Source organism: Mus pahari, chromosome 22 (assembly GCF_900095145.1).
Source record: "Mus pahari chromosome 22, PAHARI_EIJ_v1.1, whole genome shotgun sequence".
Classification (NCBI taxonomy): domain Eukaryota; kingdom Metazoa; phylum Chordata; class Mammalia; order Rodentia; family Muridae; genus Mus; species Mus pahari.
In genome coordinates this window covers 18677462-18701690 of record NC_034611.1, presented here as the reverse complement: position 1 = coordinate 18701690, position 24229 = coordinate 18677462, and the positions used below count along the sequence as shown (strand labels likewise).

General features: G+C 41.7%; 1 protein-coding gene, 1 long non-coding RNA gene and 1 other non-coding gene across 4 annotated transcripts in view; 2 read left to right on the top strand and 1 right to left on the bottom strand.

Annotated features, from left to right (window-relative positions):
• The window catches only part of LOC110338643, a 15021-nt gene extending 12417 nt beyond the window's left edge, over nucleotides 1-2604 (top strand). Inside the window, exon 4 of the long non-coding RNA XR_002381309.1 lies at nucleotides 2208-2604. This is a non-coding gene — a long non-coding RNA (uncharacterized LOC110338643). The remainder of the gene's footprint in view (nucleotides 1-2207) is intronic.
• Clvs1 (clavesin 1) overlaps nucleotides 1-24229 on the bottom strand; it is a 189726-nt gene that overhangs the window by 17141 nt on the left and 148356 nt on the right. For both annotated transcript variants that reach the window (XM_029533277.1, XM_021221976.2), the window contains exons 4-5: nucleotides 8621-8731; nucleotides 4381-4616 (exon numbers count right to left, since the gene is read on the bottom strand). In XM_029533277.1, coding sequence (XP_029389137.1) covers nucleotides 4381-4616; nucleotides 8621-8731 — 347 coding nt within the window. The remainder of the gene's footprint in view (nucleotides 1-4380; nucleotides 4617-8620; nucleotides 8732-24229) is intronic.
• Nucleotides 6682-6822, top strand: LOC115063031. Its single transcript, XR_003842914.1, has one exon. It is a non-coding gene; the product is annotated as a small nucleolar RNA SNORA48 (small nucleolar RNA).

The window sequence follows — 24229 nt, the reverse complement described above, 5'->3', positions numbered from 1 at the left end:
CCCCTCCCCTCCCCTCCCCTCCTCTCTTCTCTCTCCTCTCTCTTTCTCTCCCCCTTCCCCCTGTCTCTCCTCCTCCCTCCATCTCTTTTGAGATAGAGTCTTGCTGTGTAACCCAGGTTGGTCTTGACCTCATAATTTTTCTATATCAACCTCCCACAAAATGTATTTTTATATACTGTTCAGGGAACATTCATCTATAAATAGAGTAGGTGTGCCCTCAGATACATTGGAGAAGTAGCTTGCTCAAGTTCAACAAGAAGATAGGTTAAAAATCTATGCTTTCTCTTGCCAGCCCTGGCAGGTTTGACCTGCATTGCTGTAGTGGGGTTACAGTTCTGGCCCATGCTCATTTAAGAACCGTCTCCCTTCTACAACAGTCTTGTGTAGTTCAGATCTGTCCCCTAACTTTTACTGGATAACCTCATGGCCTGATCCGGCAAATCAGATGTGTCTTTTCTCTGCGCATGGCGACAGGTCCGGAGGGGAACACAAATCCTGGCCTTTCAAAGTCCTCCCTTTCATTTGTGTTCAGCAAAACCAAGAAAGAAAGATGCTCTTGATTATCCTGAGATCATCTGCTGCAGGGTCAGCAGCTGCCTCAGGATGGAGGAAAATTAGAAGAAAAACAAAACAATGAAAACAACAAAAGCCATTTGTGATCTCTGGCATGGTGCAAGCTGCTAGCCCTGAATGCCCCTTCTCAGTATTTCCTGGAAGCCAAGCTCCTTCCTATCCTCCCCCCTCTGCTCCAAGTGCCTGTCATCAGATGGCTCCAGCTTTAGGGGACAGCTTAAATTCCCAAGCCCAAATGAAGCTAAGATAAAAAGTTAATGAAATTTATCAATAATCTCCTAATCAATACAAATATATGGGCACATATTTGAATATGTATGTCTATATGCATGTATGTATGCATCCATGTATTATGTATGCATGCACGCATATATGTAAAACTTTCATAAAATGACTAGTCATTCACCAGCAGTTACTTTAATCAGTGACCCTGTGGCTATGTTAGATTTTAATCATATCTATAACCATCTTAATTACTTTGCCAGTGAGAAAGGCTAGAATCAGAAAATAATTACTAAATATTGCCTAATGATTAGAAGAGGGGGGCACAGAATCTGGACATGGATTTAAAAGTCATGCAATTACTTCATGGAATAGAAATTTTAGTCTTATACATCTAACTAAGCCTACAGTTGGTTTCCAGCCCCAAGCCCTCCCTCCTCCTGTCCAGCTAACAAAGACCCTTTGTCTGGGCATGAGTTTCCCACACAAGTCAGGGCAGTGAGCTTGGGAATCTCACAGTTGTGTCAGACGTGGTGGCGAGAACATGGGTTCTGTGTCAGCACTAAATTTCTCTCATTGCACTCCTGCAGTCACCATAATGTGACCCGTTATGTCATGACATAAAATAAGGACCTTCCCTTCTTAATTAAGGCAGTTGAGATTTTGTCTCATTTATAACAAAAATAATCATTGCTGATTAAAAAAAAAAAAAAAGAGCCGTACAGATTTGGCCACAGGCTCTTCAGACATATTGAAGTAATGAGTTAGGAAGGGAGAAATGGGCTATTTCACACTTAACCTTTTTGAAACAGGTAATGGACTGGAAGAGAGGAAGAGGGCTCCTAAGAAAATAATAATAATTAAAATACCCCAGAAATGATTAGCTGGGAGAGGGCTCAGTGGATAAAGTACTTGTCATATAAATTCTAATCCAAGGACCCATCTAAAGCCAAATATGGGAGCATGTGGCTGCGATTCCAATGTTCAAACATGAGATGGGAGGGAGAGATGGGCCAAGCCCATAGGTCAGTTAGTCAGGCATACTCAGTAGTAAAAAAAAAATAATAATAAAGGAAAAAAATAAAGAGAGAAAACCCCATCTTAAACAAAATATAAAATAAGAACCAGCATTTCAGAGTGTCTCTGACTTCCACATATGCCCTGTAGCAAACGTGTCANACACACATACACATGCATACATACTCGCTCGTGTGTATGCATGGACACACACACACACACACACACACACACACACACACGAAAAGTTCAGGAAATTCCAGAAAGTTTAAAGTACTGGAGCAGAGAATGCCTCAAACTCTTACCGGATATTCACTGGCTTAAAGAAAACCCTGAAATGATCTGTTTAAAGAAAGCTCCATTAAGGTGGTAATTAATATCTTTTCTGATTAAAGGCAGAATCACAGTTACCAAGGAACAAGGAAGCAGCGCCTGTTACAGCCACTGATTTGGGGAGAGAACCAGCCGTCTCTCATTTTACTGTAAACCACTCCACTGAGAAACCAGCGACCACCCCGGAACTCAGGGCCATATATGCTCAGAAGCCTCATTATAGAAAGTGATCAGTTCACAAAAGACCTCTTCACTCCAAATGGACTGGACGCATGCCAAGAACCATGGAGGAGCCGAGAACCTGTGCCCACCCACTGGAGCTCTTCCCAGGTCACCCATCCAGAACTTTGACATGGCCAGGCAGCAGGGGCGCGCTGCTCCATCACTGCCTGTCTGAATCTGTTCACTGCAAAATGAAGTTTTCTGGAAACCAGGGCTTGAGTAAAAGATCCATCTAATAATAAGTGGGAGACCAGAGGAGTTTGTATTGAAGCTTTCCCCTAGGTCTGTTTTCAATTTTCTTGCATTCTACAAGTTCTAAGAGGTGCAGAGTTACCGAGAATGTACAGTTTTGTTCCTGCATCAGTGAGGTGTCTGGGACTGGGGAAGGTTGGTTTTTAATCACTGTTGGTGAAACTGAGGACACCCTTGGGCAGTATGGGTTGAAACCTAAAGAGAACAGCATCTCTGGTCCAGCAATGGAAGGGATCTGAGGCTTCCCAGACAAACCTACCTGGGGAATGGAAAGACAAAACAAACAAACAAACTGAACAACAGCCTAAATAAATATTCACCAACAAAGTAACAGTTGCAATGATCTATCAGTGTTCTAGGATCCCAGGCCACATTAGATCCATGAACTATATCTGGAGGACACAGACATATGCTGTAAAATCATCATGCTCTCCCTCTCTTGCTAAACTTCCAGACTGGTTCTCACACCCATGCCTCTGGTTATGACTGGATTTGAAGATGAATTTTTTTTTAAAGGAGTCATTCAGGTAAAATGTGGTCAGAGTGGGCTCTAAACCAACATTTCTGATGTTCTCGTAAGAAGAAATTAGGACTCAAACATAAGCAGAAGAAATGTCACGCGAGGACAAGGGGGAAAGAGCCATCTGCATCGCAGGAAGAGACTCTGAAAAGATGCTGACTGTCCTGAGACCTTGACCTCTGTCCCAGACCTGTGTGGACAGATGTTCCTGATGTTTAAGGAGCCCAGACTGCCTTGGTTATTTATCATTGTTAACTGCAGACAGTGAATCCTCACTATTACATGTCAGAAAACTACTAGGTGTGAACATATTGTTCATATATTCCATGAAAAATCAAGTGGAAGTGCCTACTCTTTGTCATAGGTGGAGAGAGATTAGACTTGGGACCGAGATGGTGACTAATGGGGATTTTAGCCTTAAAAACAAAGGGTTGTGAGTGTACCAAGATCATTTGTGTAGCAAATTTTAAAAGTCTAGGCATATAGGTCACTGGTATACTGTCTGAGCTAGCACAAACAAATCTCTGACTCTTCCTCTGGGGGGAAAATAAAAGCAGTCAAGGAGAGTTACCCTTGAAAAGAAGGGAGAGAAGAAACAACATAGAAAGAGAGAAAGACCAAGAGCAATCTTCTTCCATGGCATTGTCATGAGCACCCACGCAGCACACTTCACTGGTTGAGTCTAAACCTCTCTGGGGAGTTACTGAATGCTCCAAAACCCTCTGTACACTTTCAAGCTGCACGTCACCGCACCCCCCATCTTTGTAAGGTTCAGCTCCTTTTTAACAGAATTCCTGAGGTTCTACCCTCCAAGTGAAGCTCCAATACGACCCACTTTATAAGCATGTTCAAAGTCTTTCTTGGTATAGTTTCTAGAGGGACACCACCATGATCTTATTTGTATTGATGACCTTGATGCCTAATGGTGCTGCAGCCAAATAATGCGTCTTTGGTTCCAAAGAGATGAGCGACAGGCATGTTCTCTCTACTGGGTTATTTTGTCATCAGTGTCTCTCAAAGGCCTAGCATGCCATCTGTCTCTTCACAGACTCTAGCAGTTTAAGTAATCACGACATACAGCTTGTCCCTTAAACTATGTAAAGGGGACATCAGCCAAGGCCCGTTTTTCTGTAAACTCTAATTAAAATGATTTTATTCAGTTCTGTGCCCACCGAGTTTTCAATTCTTTAAGCCGCAGTCAGATCTGAATAGAGCCTCTCATGTCTTCTGGCAGGCCTTACCTTTTCATGGGCTTGGGTGAGCACTCTCTCTCCAGGTTGGAGCAGGTGTGTTTCACATGCATGGCATTGTAGGAAGTATGGGTATAGTCATTCTCATCGCTGTAGTCAGGGCCAAGTAATGTCCGGGCCCAAGTCCCCATGTCGTAAGGAGGAAGGGTTCCTCCAAATTCAGAGGGCAGAAACTCGGGGTGTATTAGCTGGTGAAGACTGTTTAAATTGTTTCCATGTAGGAAAATCTGGAAAGGAAAAAAAAAATAACCAACATAGAAATTTAAAACATGACCAACTGTTTAATCTATTAACACAATTTAGCAAAGCCAAATTGGAAACACCTCTGGTGGCCATGGTGTTCAAAGAGGCAATTAGGTTGTGCCCATGGCTTAGTCATTATAAAAGGATATTTTATTGCTTGGAAAATGGGCTGTATTGATAGTCATTTTTTTAAAAAATGAAATTTAAGAATAGATTGGACATTGTTTGCCTATGATGAAGACTTGCGCATACAGTCATTTCCTACTTAATCCTACTAAGAATGGAACAGGGAGCCAGGTGTGGTGGCGCAAACCTTTAATCCCAGCACTTGGGAGGCAGAGGCAGGCGGATTTCTGAGTTCGAGGCCAGCCTGGTCTACAGAGTGAGTTCCAGGACAGCCTGGGCTACACAGAGAAACCCTGTCTCAAAAAAAAAAAAAAAAAAAGAATGGAACAGGGATACCAATAACTTCAAAACTGCTCATGTTTTGAGTACCCCTTGTCTCTCTGAGAACTCTGGTCCCCATAACCTCTCCAGTTCCAACCATCTTCTCAGGTCCAACCAAGAGCAACCTCTCACTGAAAAGATTCTGAGCCTTTGTCCATTCTGCGTCTCCTGCCTAACTTAGTCCCGGGCTCTGCCCGTGCTGACACCGTATACTCTCCCTCCTGTGAACTCCTCTATACTTGATGCTTCTAGGTCTGTCCCAGTTCATTCCACTGGGTCTTTGGGAGAGTGAGAGGATGCTGATATTTTACTCCTATAACAAGAATACCCCTTAGTTACAGGATGGCGTGTGTGTGTGTATTAGGTAGATGCTCAATTGGTTCCTACTCAGAGTAGAGCCATGACTGTAGAATGTGTTGTGGGAAGGCCTTTGTAGCAGTTTTTCCTTCTCACCTGCACAGAGCACTGATACCCAACAAGTTTGTGTTTTCTGAGCACACAGAGTATAATGATGCAAAGTGGCCAAAACGCGAAGGGGGAAAAGCTTCACATTTCTGCTCTTTTTAGATAAATCCACAAACCATATGTAATAAGTAGATAATTGTCACTGACTACAATTTAGAAATTGACCTTGAGAGTTGATTTAAACTACATCTATAATAATGTCGGTTATTATACACATTGCGGGCATAAAATGATTACATGCAATGCATAAGTTACACACAATTAACTATATGGAGTAAGTAAGTGGTACTCAAGTGGAACACCATCAATTACGCCTGGACACACATGCCACAGCTGGCAATGATGAAATTTAAATGTGAGTTTTAAAGTACCCATATTTGGATGTCAGCAACAAACTCCCACACTTTCTCCTGTGTTCACTGAACCTGTACTGTAAACACCACCATAAAGACAGAAGGGGAGGGAAGGTAATGTGGAGCTCTTCTGGGCGTTACAGTGCCCGGGAGAGCAATGTGCACTTTTGACATTGCTGTTGGACATGGCTGAAAGTTAATATAAAAAAAAAGATTTGTTGTAAATCAACTGAGATCTTCTGGCTTCTACGAAACACACTCTAGAGTGGCTGCTGGAGTATCAGACACACACCAAGTCTTGCCCTGGTGTCTACTCTAAGCATCTATACTCACACAGCCCACAGAATCGGGTCTTAAAGGACAGGATGTGCTGCTGAAGTTGCCTCTGTTCTGGGAACCCTCCTGATCCTGCAGTCCAGTGGAGAAGAACACAGATGTAGGCGGCTGGACCCACTTGTCCTGGGTTAGGAGCTCCAGAAACCCCCTGCTCTGTTTCATCAGACTGTGTCTACTGTGGGAGGAATTTCCCACCATCCCCTACTAGGTAGAAAATGCAAGCTCTGGGTAGTCTGAAGCCTTGTTGCAAACAATGTTGGGCATGTGGTTCCTGGTACTGTCCTGGGTAGACTATAGAATGTCTTGTAAGTCCCCTGCTTCTTGGTGCTGGTGATGTTCAGTTCTAATTTCTGTCCTTGTTTGGGAACAGGAACTTGTCCTCCAATAGTCCACTATAATGTTCTCTAAAACACAAGGTGTACTCAACGCTTAAGAATTAAGAATCCTCACCCCCTGGCAATGGGCAAAGGGATACCTTATTGGTGGTATTCTTATATCAGACAGGGACAGAGCAGAACACAGTCCCTTGTTCATCCTAGTTTGTTGTTTATTTTGGGAGCCAAAGCTGTTTTATGCCTAGGACTCATAAAAACCAAGTGAAATCAAATCCAGGCAGCATAACATGGAAGAAGGAAGATAGAGAGAAACCTGCAGACTGCAATGCCATCTACAGACCTGCCCTCCAGTGCATGGCACAGATGGACTATAAACACCTGCTTGCTGATATGCCAGGTGTCGTGGATGGAGGATGTCACCAGGGGCTTGCCTGCCATGTGGCCAGCCTGCAGCTAGAGCCACCAAAGTGTGCAAGTATGTCATGGTCAGATGGGAGAGAAGAGAAGCTTGAGCTTCTCAATAAGGATTCAATATTGATGGCATCACAGAAGCCAGGGCTCTTGAATCAGAATAATGAGTCATTGCAATGAACATTTGCAAATGACGATGTGTGGACAGAGGGATGGATGACTGCAGGGCACACTGTAATGTACTATAGCTTCCACCATGGGATGTTTTCTATGCTTTTTGTTTTTGTTGTTGTTTGATTGTGTGTGTGCGTGTGTGTGTGTGTTTTCATACAATTACGTATCATCAGTCACATAACTATAGATATGATCGGGGTAATCATGCTGCTCTGTATTCAGATATTAAACGGATACACTGTGACCCTTAAACACATACAACGTTCGCTTGTCAAGTAGGTTTTAGTAAAGTTGGTGGGGGGAAAACAGTAAAGGGTGAAAAGCAGTAAAAGTCATCAAGTGTCTGCTCACAAACGGCCTTGTGAATACGTTTTTATATACTGTCTCAATAAACGGCTCCAAAGAGTCTGCGGTGTAGGAGTGAGTTTTCGCACATAACAAACAAAAAAAGTCAGATTCAGAGAGCTAATGGGCGTGTGTTTCTCAGCTATAGAGCATGTCATGCTTTCCCTGCTCTGATGGAAGATGCTGGCTTCTCAAATGCTGACTGATGTAATTATTATATCAAGCTTTATTTTTAAGATTATTGCATTCAACAAACAATGTTTTCAACCTTACAGATGATGGATCTGGCAATTACTGTGGTCTATGAGAGAAAAAAAAAACATAAAGAACCACTTTTCACAGTGCTGATACAGGGCAAAATGTTAACTGCTGACATAGTCCATGAACAAGAAGTAGCAACTAGGTGAATGCTTATCATCCCAGGACTCCAGATACAGAGATAGGAGGACTAAGAATTTAAGGCTAGGGGCTAGAGGGATGGCTCAGCATGTAAGAGTACTTGATGTTACTGCAGAAGACCCAGGTTCTGTTGCCAGTATCCACATAGTAGCTCATAACTGTCTGTAACCCCAGTCTCATGGTATCTGATTCTCTCTGGGCCTCCATGTTCACTGTATGCTCGTGGTACATGTGCATACATACATGCAGGCAAATCAATGGCATACATAAAATAAAAATAAATAAATCTTTAAAAAAGAATTTGGGGCTAACCTGAACTACATAATAAGACCTTCCCCCAATCTCTCCCACAAACAAACAAACAAACAAACAAACATATCCCACATAAAAAGCACATCAAATAGGAGCAAGAAGTGGCTTCATAAACTATTTTTATAGGCATTTATAGCAAAATTGGTATCTGGTATTTGTGTACCTTCAAAGTTTCAAAGTTTGGTTTGTCTGGTGCTCTGAAGAGAACCCATTCTACAGAATTAAATACGAGTTATTTGCAAACCCCTGCTAAGGTGCAAATGTTCAAAAGTTGCAAAACCATGGTAAAAGCTATTGGCAGGGGCCAAAGGCCTGCACACACAGGACAGCACTATAATTGTCGCCGACACGTCAGGGATCCTCTCCCCCCCCCCCCCATTGAGAAGTTAAAAGACACTTCTTTTTCATTACCCGTTTTCTTGTCTTGTCTTTAAGGAATGGTTTGATGAGTGTGTACAGGGCGTGGATGTACCAGGGCTGGTTGACAAAATGGACGCCTCCAAAGCGAGCAGGAAAGCTGTCCTAGGAAAGAAATACAAAGCGTGAGACAGCCACATCGGTTACTGACACTCTGGGTGACAGCTGTGCCCAAGGGTCCTCTAGCAGAAGTCCCCACTTCCAGGGAAAGAAAGGGCTCAGATGCCCAGCTCTTGGCCTAGTTATCTTCCCCTGCCTTCCTCTCTCATTCCTCCTCCTCCTCCTCCTCCTCCTCCTCTCACTCCACAGCCTAATGTGCACAGAGTCCAGGCTGGTCTTCCCAAAGGGCAGTGACTAACTCATCGAGGTGCGCAGAAGTACGTGGGACCCAGACCATTAGAAGTCAGAATTTTTCATGGCATCGTATAACCACGCTTCAGTTCCCGATGGCTGAGCCCAGCTCTCAGTCTCTGCTCTCCCTCCATTTTCTCTCCATAATATCGTGTCAACTTGACAATAACCCAGAACTTGGACTTGCCCGGTGAGTGAGTAAGCTGCACAAGAAAGGGCTGCACAAGGACCCCAAAGAACCTAAGACTTGAGGTTCTCTCAGTGACCCTGGTCTGGCAACCTGGTCTGGCAGTCACTTCCTGGAGCTACCTGTCCACTCTACCCTGGATGCAGCTCCTCGGGAAAAAAGATCATTTGTTGTGTGAGGGCTGGTTGACCACCCTGACGGATCAAGAGCCCCTTCCTCTGCACGGTTTGCAAATATCAGGCTGAAAAGGCATCTTAAAAACGGCTCTTAGTTTGGAATCCAGGCCAGAGCAGGAGCCTGTGACTTGAAAGCTAGTATGTCTCTCTTTGAGCCTTAGGGGTCCCCAGGGGGAGGGATCTTGGCGAGGAAGTCTTGAAGTGTGGTTTCAGCAGATTGGGTTTGTCGGTGGCGACTGATGGGATTTAAAAGGGGAAACACCTAAATGCTATTTGAGCTGCCATGCTTGCTGTCAGTGAGGTTTATTGCAACAAACATCTTGTAAAGTGTTAGCAGGAGAAGAAGGGCAGCTAAGCACTCTCCGTGGGTATATGAAATGCCATGCCCGGCTCACTTTTAGTATAATAACAAACAAAGAGGGCTATTAACTTTTCCCAGAACTCCCCGTGTCCGCAGGATGCCTCTGCATCTGCCACAAGGAGACCTAGTTTCAGTGAAAGTATATGGAACTTAAAGGCTGACATTTGAAAATCTTAAAAATAACTTTTACTTCTACCTAGACATTTTACAAAATAGGACATGATGAAATATTTTGAGGGCTAAACTAGAGAAGTTCAGTTTATTTATTCACTTTATTTAATCACGATTTGTAAAAACCCAGTGGAACCGCCACTGAATAAAGGGATGGGATAAGTATTTGCCATGAGTGATTTTCTCCAAACATGGCATGGCCGTTGCCCTCTTGAATTCTCCACAGATGTGATTACCAAAGGAGATCTTGAGTAAATTCATTTTTCTTCTGTGAAGGAGAGAGAGAGGGGGGCATAGGAACTGTACTACAGGGAGGTCTGGCTGTCACTCAGTACTCAGTAAGGCTCAGCAAGGGTAGTTGCCTTCACTGTAGAACAGCCATGTTCTCTCCTGCACGCATGAGCACTTTCTCACGCACACTCATCAAGCTAGACTTGGGTAAGATTGTTTCTTGGGTCTGTCTGGGAAGAACGGATGCTTGTCTCCCGGGAAGTTCATGAACAGTGGTTGGTGCTCTTACTCCTCTACATTTGATTTCAGAAAGGTCCAAGCTGTGAATAAGGTGTGTGTGTGTGTGTTGGGGTTTTCTTTGTACTAAGCTTTGAACACAGGCCCTTGCTCAGGCTAGGCAAACGCTATGTGAACAAACTACTCCCTAGCCAATGCTGTCTTTTTATGTCTAGTCCAAGGTCTAGCAATGTTTTTGGTTCCTACAAACAAGAGGCTGTCCCTCCAAGCACTTCCTGTCTAAGATGGGCTACACCCCAGGTCCCTCCTTTATGGTCCTTTTGATCTCCTCTTCGGAGATATAACTTACATGATGAATGTGAGTTCTGAGAGGCAATAGAAAAAGAACGAGAATGGAGAATGGAGCATTTATTTATAAAAACCAAACTTTACTCTCTTTGTGTGACTTTTTTTTTTTTACTGTAACTAATAAGAATATTTATATTTCTTCTGATAGTCTTTTGCATTCTATATTTTTAAGTTACTAAAGTGGAAGGAAAAGCTAAAAAGTACTTGAGAGACAGTAGGAAAAATCATAATGACAATATTAACTTTTAAAGATACCTGGAGACATTTAGGTTTTGCCTACAAACCTCAATCATCGAAGACGTCAGAAACCGGCCTCTGTCTGTACCAAGGGAGGTCGAAGAGAAGCGTTCTCTCTCAGCCACTGTAAGTTCTAATGTGTGTGCCTGAGAGCAGTGCATGCTTTTACTGCCCTTACACAAGTCCGCCAGTGAAAACATGCAAACACAACCACGTGGACCCAAACCTTGCAGTTTTGAGCTTGGGTTCAAGTTAGTAGGTCTTCCTGTTTGGTGACTGCCATATGCAAATGTTTTTGGTAGAGACTGGCTGTGTATTACTGTGGGGTGAGGCACAGAAGGAGAATGTTAGAATGAAAACACCCATTGCTGTAGTTTGAATCTGGAATATGCTCCACGGTCTCATGCTTTGACCCCTGATTCTCTCAGGTCACAGGGATGTTTTGGGAGGTTGTGGAACTGTGAGTAGAATGCTAGGGGAGGGCCTTGGAAGGATACAGGTCAGCCTCACTTCCACTTTGGAAGACGCTCTGAATCTGTCAATCTTTGGCTACCATGCTCCAAGCTGATCCAACCACTAAAGCCTTGAGTGTTTTCTCTGAACCTGTTAGTGAAATGAATTCCTCCTTCCATGATGTCCTGGCAGAATTTCTGTCACAGCACAGTAATGATGAGGTAATGACTAATATGACACTTTCAGTTAGCACCTGCCAGTGTGGCCCCCCCTTGGCTGATCACATTAGCCAACTGCAGGCAAAGGGGAAGTTATCATCACACGTAGGCGTCTCCCACAATCCTCAGGGATCTCGGGGAGGTGCGTGTCTAGAACAGATCTCAAGTGGGTTGGCCTTGGTTCAGTTAGTCCATGCATTGCCTTTCATCATTTAGCATGTACTTCTGTGTGTCCATTATACCAAACACTGGGTTACATTGTGTAAACGGTCCTTGCCTTAAAAGTGAGTTGCCAGAGTCTGTTTGCCTCCTATAACTCCAATATTACCTGATTCCCTTACCATATTAGCAAAGGCAGCCTAAACTGTCACCCTAGTGAAGCTAAAACTAAACAAGAAGCATTTGGATATGGGGCATGCTGTAAAATTCCCAGAGATTCAGGACCTTCATCACCATGGTCAGCAACGCCATCACCAATATCTAGGATGCAGATGATGATAATCTCTATGGAAATCATCTGGAGAGTCAGGTCTTCCCACAAACTTGCATCAAACATGATGGCTCCTTTTCCTTCCCCACTGGGTACTTCTATTTCTATATTTATAAAATATTCCACCCAACAGAAGAATACATTTTCTTTACACATTTTGCATGGGGAATACACCCAAGAGAGAGCAACCCAGGCCAGAAAAAAATAAACTAAAGTAAAATAAATGCAGTCACAAAACCATATTCAAAACTGAAAAGGGACTCAAACCAAAAGAACAAAACAAAACAAAACAAAAACAAAAATAAAAAACCTGGAAAATTTTCAAAGAATTGGAAAGAAAACCACAAGATTCTAAGAAATGCATAGATGGGTCACAGGATGTCTCAGGGAAAAAAAAATTTAAAAATGTGTCACTGAATGAAAATGAAAACACAGTCCATCAAATACACAGGAAACAGCTAGCCTACTTCTCGTGGGGAGATCTGCCAAACTGAACGTGCGTTGAACAAAAGAAGAGGGGCTTCAAATCAATAATGTGAAGCCCACTGGAGTTTGGAGACGAAAACAAAGCCACAGCCAGGAGCAGAAAGGAAACAATGAAAACAAGAACAGAAATCAATGGTGTTTAAAATGGAAAATTGGCCAAGAAAATCAATGAAACCAAGACTTGGTTCATTGAGAAGGTATATAAAACTATTCAGCCTTTTATCAAGACTGACAAAGAGGGATATAACGAAATACCAATGTCAGCAACAAAACTGCGCCTGTCGCACAGCTTCAAAAGGAGAGTCAGGGGACAGAAATACAGTCCCACATGGGGATGTGGCAGCTTAGAGGACAGGAATCACTCTTGAATTTCCAAGTTGCCACAGCTCATCAGGAAACAGGTAATTCCAATAGCCCTCCAATTACTAAGGAAATTAAAATTGTCAAAAAATATGTTTTAGGCATATGTGGTTTCATTTTTTAAAAATCCAATTCTATACACTCTCTTTCAGAAAATAAAAGGGACGTGTCCCAATTCACTCATGAATCTGAAGTCAAGACTAGACAAGAATGATGCTAACAAATCAAACGACCAACCACTATTTAAACTATTCAATCCTGAGTGCAAACGAAAAATTCTTCACAGTAGATTGGTAAATGGAGCCTAGCAATTTTTGCAAAGAATTACATACATTATGACTAAGTAGGATTTAGTCTACCCTACAAGTCTGGCAAAATTTCAAAATCAGTCATAACTGTACTACCATCTTCTAGCTTTTCTAGCTGGTACTTTGACATATGGGGTCTTCCTGTCCAGAGAGAGGGTATTCCAGTTAAGAGAAAGCAAATGAGGTTCTTGGGAGCTGTCTTATGGCAGGTGGATGAGTCACTCCATCTCCCACATATCTACTGACCTCTTTCCCAGGCCCTTGAACTCTGCACTGCTAGTCTTTGCACATAGCAGTCCAGGTTCAGAACCTAGACTACTGGTGAAGCCCCCGCACCTGAGAGTCCTTGAAACTATTCTAACTAACCAATCTTAAGCCTCTTTAGGCCCCATTTCTCTTCCTTAATCATTCTTTACTGTGAAAAATGCATCCCATGCCTAAGCTTTCTGTCATTTTCAGAAAACAAAAGGTGTCTATATTCAAGAGGTAGGACTAGATAAAGAGACTAGACTAGTAGACTTAACTCAAAAGCATGATCCATACAACAGAGGAAACAGAGGACTAGTATATAGAATACACACACACACACACACACACACACACACACACACACACACACACACTCACTCACTGACTGAAACACAGTAGTACTAGAAGAACACGAATATATAACCCAATTAGTACATGTATAAAAGACTTGAAGGAACACTCCACTAAAGAAAACATACAGATGTCAAATAAGCACAAGAGACATGTTCTACACCATTAATCGTGAGCAAACTGCACCAGAGAACCATACTCCAAACCTGTCAGAACGGAGTTAAAACTGATGACCACTTGGGGGGCTGGCAAGCTGTCCCAGTGATGAGACAGCTTGCTGCACAAGCATGAGAACTTGTGTACAAATGAGCAGCACCCACATAAAATGTCACATAGAGCTGTACTTGAGCCTATAAACTTGGTAGTGTGGAGGGCAGGGACAGGAAAATTGCTGAGGTTAGTGGCCTATGATTCTACTCAAAATGAAGAGCTTCAGATTCAGTGAGAGACCCTGTCTCAAGGAATAAGATAGATTGTGACAGAACAAGGCATTTAATATCTTCTTCTAGCCTTTGCATGTAGGCAAGTAGTCATTCACAGATGTGCACATATATGCACACACACATATATATCTAATTCTAAATGCTGAGAAAGCTCTAGAGGAATGAATTTAGTCATTTACTAATAGGGAATAGAAGAAAATTTGCCAATTTTCAGAGTCACACGTTATATCACCAACCAAATATTTTATAATAATTTAGCCCAGAGAAACTAAGACTTATTTAAACACACACACACACACACACAAAACCTGAAGTGTGCCTAGAAGCATTATTTGTGGTAGTCAAAGTGAACAAAACCAGCAAAAATAAGTGACTAAAATATTGTGTCCATCCGGTAGGACACCAGTAACCAACTAAAGGTAAAATTAATGCTATATGCAATAACCCTAGTTGTTCAGGTGTGTGTGTGTGTGTGTGTGTGTGTGTGTGTGTGTGTGTGTGTGTGTGTGTTAAACATGGTGGTGTACACCTTTAACACAAACATTCATGAGGCAAATATATCTAGGTCTCTGTGAGTTCAAGGCCAGCTTAGTCTGCATCATGGTGTTCGCCTGAGTTATATAGTGAGACTCATGTCTCAAAAAAATAAATTCTCCGAAGTTATATACTACGGGATTCCACTTTTGTTGTATTCTTGAAATGTAAAACTTAAGAGTTGGATAGAGGGTTGGGGGTAGTAGTGGCTTGGAAAAGGGAACTTGAATATTTCTTATGGTGATGGGATGCCCTAATAACTTTAACCACAAAAGAAAGATAGTTGTTTCTGCCTACATAGAATATTAATAATGAAAAAAGTCCAAGTAAAGCCCTGATTCCAGGGTCTTCTAGTTTCCCTGTGTGTCATAGATGGTGTTCAGTGGTCCTTGCCTTCTCTTAGTGTGCCCACCATTTTTAATGGTCACACTGGCCACACTTGACTTCCACGCTGGCATTGTTGTTCAAATGTCACTTAGCTGCCTTGCTGTGTGTTTGGTCAAAATTTAGGGGTGTCATGGTACAGGAAAAAGCATTTTGTTTCTCCTTCACTGATGATCAAATATTGTTGCTGCTCGTGGCTGTAGGTTACAGTGTAGCACTTACTGGAGCTGTTGGTAAGACTTGTCACGCCCGTGGCTAAGGTACTTTACAACATGATTCAAAAACACATCTAAGCCCCAAATCACTTAGCCTTGGGAAGCCTAGGGAGCTACACTCTCTAGCTCTCAGATGCCTGGGTCTCTTCCTCATGCTTTCATAGCGAAACTATTAACAGGACTACTAAAATTCAGAAAACTGACGACTCACCTCATTGCTTAAGATGCTGCTAAAATATAAATGTAAAACAGAGAGATGTCACGGGAGTTCTCCTCTTACTATGATCTCCTTCCTTTTGTAGAAATTAGCCCCGAGTGTCTTCTGGGCCTAATTCGATTTCATTTATTCCCCTCATGCACGCCCTACCAGTGACATTTATTTCTCACTTGAAAGCGGGAGGAGAAAAACCTCCTTAGCAATGTAAATTGGCTTCATTGATGCAAGGGACCCTGTAAAAATGCCATATTGCATGATGATGGATTTCTATCATGCCACATAGCAATCATTAGTGTAGAAATAACTATGCGTGTGTTTGCAGAGAGATGAAGAACTCATGCAAAAACTGTGCATGAGAGTAGATCTGCATATCAGTAATCAGTGTGAGAGAGCAGACAAGCTGCTCACCGGGAAGAAGGCTGGCAATGGTGTATCTGACCAAAGTGTGGTTTGTCTCCGGTTCTTCTGGAGGGTAGTGCTAACCCCTAAGTAGTTGGATCAACTCAGTGTTGTCTTGGGTTCCAAGGTGCAAAGGCTATTATTGTATACTGAGATCAGTATGTGTTACAGGTAGTCTCCTCTACGTCTGAATAAATATATATATCTCCCAATGAGCAAAACTTCCCTCTGCCAAACATGGTAGGCTAGCTGATGAAGCTTAGGTTACAACTTACACAACATACCTGGACCTTCATTTCTCAATTGCTTGTGGATCTCCAGTTCAGGAAGCAATGCTAAACTCCCTTACAAAGGCAAAAGTAGAAGGTACAGGCTATACCAAAGACATCCCCTCAGTAAGACCATTGTCCAGGAAGAACCAGGAGTGGCGGTGCCTTGTGTGAAGGGAAGATATGGTCTCAGGCTCAGAGGCCATGCTTTTCAGGTGTTCTCCAGTGAAGAGAATTTAAACAGTCAATAACTAAACATAAAGATAGGAGGATGTTCATGTCCTGCTGTAGCTAAATTTAAAAAAAAAAAAAAGCCTTATATAAATAACCCAGCCAGGCCAGGCATGGTAGTGCACACCTACAATCCTAGCATTTGGGAGACTGAAGCAGGAGGATTACATGGTCAGCCTGAGCTATAGAGAAGAAGTTGGAATCCAAAATTTGAAACATTCTGATTGCAGTAACATGAAGTTTCAAAGTTATTTTGATTTGCATTTTTTAATTGTTAAACATGATGGGCATTTTTTGACATATTTCATTGCAGCCAATTCTGATACTTCTATTAGCTAACGATGAGATCCATAGCTAATTTCTAAATGGCTCATTTGTTTTCTTGAATCTCTCTTAAGTTCTTTATGCATTATGGATAGTAATTACGTTGGGTGTATAGCTGTTAAAGGTCCTCTTCCATACAACAAACGGGTTCCCTTCTAGCTTGATTATTTCCCAAGCTGAACAGAAGCTTTTAGTTTTGTGAGGTCCCAGCTGTCAGTTGCTGGCCTTTACGCCTAGGCAAATGGAGTCCTCTTCAGAAAGTCCTTTCCTGCACCTTTATCTTGTAGGGCACTGACTGTTTTCTTTAAGCAGATTTAGTGTTTCAGGCTTGCAGGGTGATACCTATGGACCTAATTCCATTCTTCAACATATGGACACCCAGTTTTCCCAACAAAATTTATTGAAGGTGTGATCTTTTCTTTAAACTTTATGCTTTTGACTGCTTCCCCAAATATTGGGTGTTTGCAGTTACACATACTATTTGGGCCATCAGCTCTGTTCAGTGTGTGTTTTCGTTTCAGTATCACACTGTTTTTATTACTACAGTTTTGTAATATATCTTGAAATGTGAAATGGTAATCCCTTTGGCATTCTTTTCTGATTCCATATGAGTTTAAAGATGTTTATTTTTTTTTTCTATTTCTGTGACAAATGCGGTCATTTTTACCGGGATTGTAGTGATTCTGTACATTGCATTTGGTGGAATGGTGACAGCTAGACTTATTGTGGGTATTAGGATAACTACATAGAATGCAGTTAGGAAAAAGCAAACTGTACTAGTTTAGTGGAGTGGCAATACTAGGCTCTCCCATAAGATCCATAATCCTACAGGCTCCAGACAGTTCCTTAGGTTTCTGTTCCTAGGCTTGCGTTCCTTCCCGGTAAGGAGGTCTTAAGTCCAATTAGGCAATGTATAGTTTTTACCAATATATAATTTCTGCTGTCACACAGTTAGGGACATTTTTGTCATGCTGGTCCTTGTTGTAGTTCATGGGTATCATGACTGGCTTCGGCTACTGATTGCTTCTCTCCACTGGCAGCTTTAATAACACCTTCAAGTACTGTGAAAGTTATTCCTCAGGAAGGAGGATTTCAGATCAGAGCCAGCTCAAGCTGCAACGTCCTCTGTCTAAAATGCATGGAGTCTTCAGCAGTAAAGACTTACCTTCAACATCTGGGAGACAACAAAGGGAAATAATGGTGACCTAGACTGGTTTTGGAGTCTCCTGGACCCCTCCCACCAACAACCTGGAAGGAGAATTCTCATGCCTAACACTGTGGTTTCTGCCACATACTCTATGGTTCATGTGAAAAGAATATAATCAGCCATGGAATATATATATATATATATATATATATATATATATATATATATATTAGTATATTTATTATTTATCCCTCCTCTATGCCTCTCTATCTTTACTTCCTTCCTTCTCTTCAGTTAAATCCCCACCCTTTTCCTATTTTCTCCTTGTCACTGGTGTCCTGCTATTTCCCTTTTCTCCATTCATGCTCACTCTCTTCCACCTTCCACCATTATCACTTCTCACCTTCTTGGTTTCTGACATTACTCCAGGCTATGGACTACACTTGAAGATTTGGTGCTAGGAAGCACAGATGAGAGGGAATATGTGACGTTGTCCTTCTGGGTTGAGTTACTTCACCCAATATAGTTTTATCCATTTGCCAGCAATGGTTATGATTTGATTTTTCCTACCATATTTTCATGATCCATTCATCAGTTGAAGGACCTTCAGGTTGTTTCCATTGCCTAGCTGTTGTGAATAGAGATGCAGTGAACATGGCAGAGGAAGTGTCTATGAAGTAAAATGTCCAATCATTCAGGCCTATGCCAAGGAGTTGTATAGCTGTACCTTAGAGTAGATTTATTCTTAGTTTTTGTTAATGATAGTTCTTAAACCCTTTAACCTCCCTTGTATCCCTGCAATGGAAAAGAAAGGATACGGGGGAAAGTGGACCTGTTTAGAAAGGTTCTTTAGAGCAACTCCCATATATGCTGTTTGGAAATCAGCAGTTCAATTCACAGGTCAGAGGCAGCAGCTCGATCCACTCACAAACACTTCACAGATACATCAGCAGTCCAGTCTGATAGAGTCAGAAAACATGGATCAGCCGAGGTGACACCTAGCAGAGACAGCCAGGGCTCAGCCTCAGCACAAGTCAGCACGAAGGACCCAGAGGAATGCCAGGAGAGTCTATTAGCTGTGCCTCTCTCAGCAAAGTGAAGACCAGTGAAGACTCGAGACCAACGAGCATTGCACAGCTGCTGTACCAGCAAGCCAAGCTCAGGCCCTGTCACTGTCCATTGAGTCCTTTTTTTATGCCAGCAAACATCACATGTCCTTCATGGCTCTTGTCTCAGCATGTGTCTTGCCTCAGTACATGTGCCTGACTCAGCAAGCCTCACCCTGCCAATCAGCTGAGTTTGCAGAAGTGGCAAGAAACTGCGGCACAGTTCCAGAAGTTTTGTTGGTGCATTTCTCTCTATGGAGCCCCCACAAATGCAGCTCAACTATGCACTGTAAGGCGGACCAATTCATACGTGTTGTTAGCAAAGAATCATTCATCATGTGTCCTTCCATGTGCTTAATTTAGCAGAACATTCTTTCACATGTGTCCACTTCAGGAAAACACTCTTTCACATGTTTGCCCCAGAAAAACACCACCCAACACAACTGACTTTCCAAAGAATCCTTAGTTTCCAGTTCAGTTTTTTACATTGATTTTTAAAGAGGCTGCAATCACATGAACAGTGAATGAGGGCTCCACACCCAGCATTTATGATCACTTGTTTTGTTGGTCTTAGCCCTTCTGAGTGGGGTAAGGCCCAGGGATCTTTACAGAAGAGGGCCTGAAAGATTGTGAGAGTCAGGGGAGAGGAAAGACTGCTGTATTACGCCTTCTAGAATGAGAGGAAAGCAACTCCTGTGATACCTCATTAATATGAGTGCCTAAATTATACCTGAACAATGACATGCTAACATGGAAGAGGTCCCTACACCTATACAAAGAATACAGGTACATAATTATGCCAAGAAAGGGAAAACTAATTTTTCTCAGGGATGTGCCCCTAATTTGTTATCCAGTAACAAGTGGTCAGCCTTAAAATCACACACACACACACACACACACACACACACACACATATATATATATATAATATTAATATATAATATAATATATTACTATAGAATATCAAAATGTTAATATTCTATATTAATATAGAATATATTATATAATATATAATATATATTAAGCATACTCAACAGGTTGTATTTTTATGTGGGTACATTCATGTATATAATATATAATATGTTCTATGTATGAATATATAACAATAATAATTAGGGAAATAACATGAATTTTGAGAGGGAGGGCAGATAAGGAGAGTTGGAGAGATGGGTAAATGATATAATTTATTTTTATTACAAAATCATATAATTTTATTTTTATTACAAAAATTAGACTAGATGAGGGAAAAAGCAAACAAGAATTTAAAGCAGAATCCTACATATTCAGTTATATTTTCCTCTATAATCATAAAATGCAGTTAAACACTTTAGCCATCAAGGAGATAAACAAAGCTTATGTGAAGAATAAAAACATGTGCCTGTATTTGACAGTCTTTAGGACTTAATTAGCGAATTGGAACCCCTACATTTTACTTAGCTCATCATTTTCCCAAGAACACACTGACAATATGATATTGATGGAAAAATGAGGAGCAAGATGGAGAAATAAAAGGAGAGAGGAAAGAATAACTGAAAAAAAAATGAGGTAATGTGTCTGTGTTGAATTTTCAGTAAGGTAGCAGAGAACTGACTGTAAATTTAGAGACTGTCTTGATGGCAATGATACCTGCCTGTGCCTGAGGGGACATCATTTAGTATAGGAAAACCAATGCTATCTAATTGATCTGAAGGCAAGATGTTCATGCGGTACAATAAAGGCACAGCTGTTATGGGAAAAGGAAACACGCTCTGATTGGATTTGAGGCCTCATCACAGGAAGGAACTGTATACCTGGTATTGTAACCCTGGTTGGGCAAAAGCTAACTCTAGGGTTGAACCTGCTACTGTTGTTTTGCTGTCAAGTTGCCTTCTAAATATTTAGCTTTTGCTCATAGACTTTGACTGCTTTCAGCCTTGGTCTAGAAGCTTCGTTTTGCAGTGGGTAAAGGTCAATGCATAGATATATAACTGGTTAAAACTCTGAGGATATGAGACAGAGTGCTCAGTCCAAACAGGATATCCATATCAATTGCTTCCTTTATTTCTTACTTAATAAAGTTCCACATAGAAGAGCTACCTACCTCGCTAGCTCTGCCAATCTCACTGATGGCCAGACAAGACGACCAGAGAGGTGACCTCTGCTAGGACTCAGATAGAAGGGACAGAATATAAATCCATCCACCTGATCACTCTGTATCAGCAGAACTGAACCCAAGCACTGGAAACTTAATTTGCTATAAAGATCACGTCCAGCTTTTCAAACCACACTGACCCGAAGGAGGGGTTATATTTGACTATTAGATAGCAAATACATTATGGTTATTACACAATACTTCATCTTCATTCAAGTTTCCCCAAGGACCTGTAAGTGGTAAATAGATGATTGCTGGTCGTTATTTAAAAGCCAATTCGCAGAAAAACCCAGCTCCCTTCGAATGGCTGCTTCACAGAGGAAATCGATGCCAGCAGAGACAGTTTGCTTTATGTGATTCACCCTGCCAGTTAGTGCTTAAGCTCCCAAGTCCTGATGCCCCAGTAAGAAGGGAGCTCGGCAGAAAGATCACAGAGGTCATCCAGTCTAAGACGCTTGCAAATGCTGGATGTCTAATCCGGTGACTCGTCCTTTTGGTCTGTATCTAATTTTGCAACAAGCAAGTCCAGGAATACTTCAATCATAATAGATACAACTTAAAGAGGAAACACTGAATATGGTACTAGTTAGTAGTGAATTATTCATGGGCTGGGAAGATGGCTCAGTGGGTAAAGTGCTCACTGCACAGGAATGGAAGCCATTGCTGGGATCTACAGTGGGGTTCACATGTGTAATCCCATGTGAAGGAAGGCAAAGATAGAGAAATCGGTGGAAATCTGAGGCTCTCTGGCTGGTCTAGACCAAACAGTGAGATCTGGGTTCAGTGGGGAGGGACTCTTACCCAGAAGACAATGTGAAAAGTTCTAGAGGAAGACACCTGATATCAACGTCTGGCCTCAATCTGTGCACAGAGGGCTAACCACACCTGTATACACATATGAATACACACACACACACATACACACACAAACACACACACACACACCTGTTCATAAGCATTATTTGGATCATGTGAATCAAAAAAATGTATTAATGAGTTTTATATTCCACCTTATCTATGATATGTATGTGGAGAATGGATTTGGTGTCATTTTAAGAGCAAGATGACAACACTAACAGAACCTATAGGGATATATGTTGGCAACTGGGACCTGGGCCCACACAGAAGAGACAGTAAGATTCAGAAGACCCAGTGCCAAGACCCCCACTAAGACAAGAGTGGCTATAACTTGTGCATTGTCAAATGGCTCAGCACACAATAGGTATATTGTATTATATTATAATATAGTAGCAATATATTCCGTTTTTGCAGCATCCATGTGACTTTGCTATTTTGTTGGGTGTTAAAACATATATATGCGTTGAAGGCAGATGCCAGTAAATGACTTGAGAGGAATTTTATTCCCTCTTCTTTAGAAAGGTGTCATAGCTGGAACTGATGTTAATTATTCCCCCGCAATCCTTCAGTACATTGAAAGAATGTATTAAATCACCCTGAAGCTCACAAGCAAGTGTGCATCAATCTACGTTGTTTAAAACAATATCCCATTTACCCCATCTTTCTGCTCATCAGTCTGCAATTGTGAGTCGGGGCCTAAACTAATTCCTGACAACCCCATTGTCCAGAGAAGACTCTTACTGTCATCTAACTACATTAATGGTTTCAGGAAATATAAAACTTGATTTAGACATGAATAAAGAGTAGATGTATTTCTACGTCTAAAGACATCTAAAGAAATGATGGGAATGTAGGATTTATAACAGCCTTGACACATTAATTTATGTGCTGCATAGGTCTGAGTGCTCTTTGAAGGCCACAACATAAAAAGCACAATTAGTTTCTTGGTACATGCCAACCATTATACATGCCTGAGTATTTTCATCATGAAAAAAGCAGGATCTATTGACATAAACAAATATAGCTAAATACGTTAGAAATGACTAGGGAGAAAGGAATAGCTCACCTGTAACACTCATTACATTCTGAATTCCGCTGTCTGTGCTTTTAACTCAGCTATGTGAACCTTGGGAAACCCAATGGCTGAGAGAGAGGAGATTATTACTAATAAAATTAAGAAAGTTTCCATTAAAAATGTGCCAGCATTCTTATAATGTACCCTGGGCATTGTGGCTTTCCTGTTTTTTATTAGTTATACAAATTCTCATAAAAGCTTTATATTTTATACTAGTAGTAAACATTGAATTGGCTGAATGTGATACCACTAAGCGATTCTATTGATAATTAGTTTGTTCAGAACTTGATATTATTCTTTTAAGGAGTTTTATTAAATTATTCCCCCCACACCCTTCTGCTGAATGACATCATTACAGAGTATATGGAAGGAAAAAGCCGTGTTTTTAAATTATTTACTTATTTTTTAAAACAGATATGTTTTTATTAGATATTTTCTTCATTTTCATTTCAAATGCTATTCCCAAAGCCCCCTATGCCCTCCTGCCCTGCTCCCCAACCCACCCACTTCCCCTTCCTGGCCCTGGCGTTCCCCTCTACTGGGGCATATGATCTTTGCAATACCAAGGACCTCTCCTCCCATTGATGACTAGGCCATCCTCTGCTACATATGCAACTAGAGACACAGCTCTGGGGGGGGGGTACTGGTTAGTTCATATCATTGTTCCTCTTATAGGGTTGCAGACCCCTTTAGCTCCTTGGATACTTTCTCTAGCTCCTTCATTAGGGGCCCTGTGTTCCATCCAATAGATGACTGTGAATATCCACTTCTGTATTTGCCAGGCATTGGCATAGACTCACAGAGAATCAGGGCCCTTTCAGCAAAATCTTTCTGGCATATGCAATAGTGTCTGGGTTTGGTGGTTGTATATGGGATGGATCCCCGAGTGGGGCAGTCACTGGATGGTCTTTCCTTCCATCTTAGCTCTGAAGTTTGTCTCTGTAACTCCTTCCATGGGTATTTTGTTCCCCATTCTAAGAAGGAGCAAAGTATCCACACTTTGGTCTTCCTTCTTCTTGAGTTTCATGTGTTTTGCAAATTGTATCTTGGGTATTC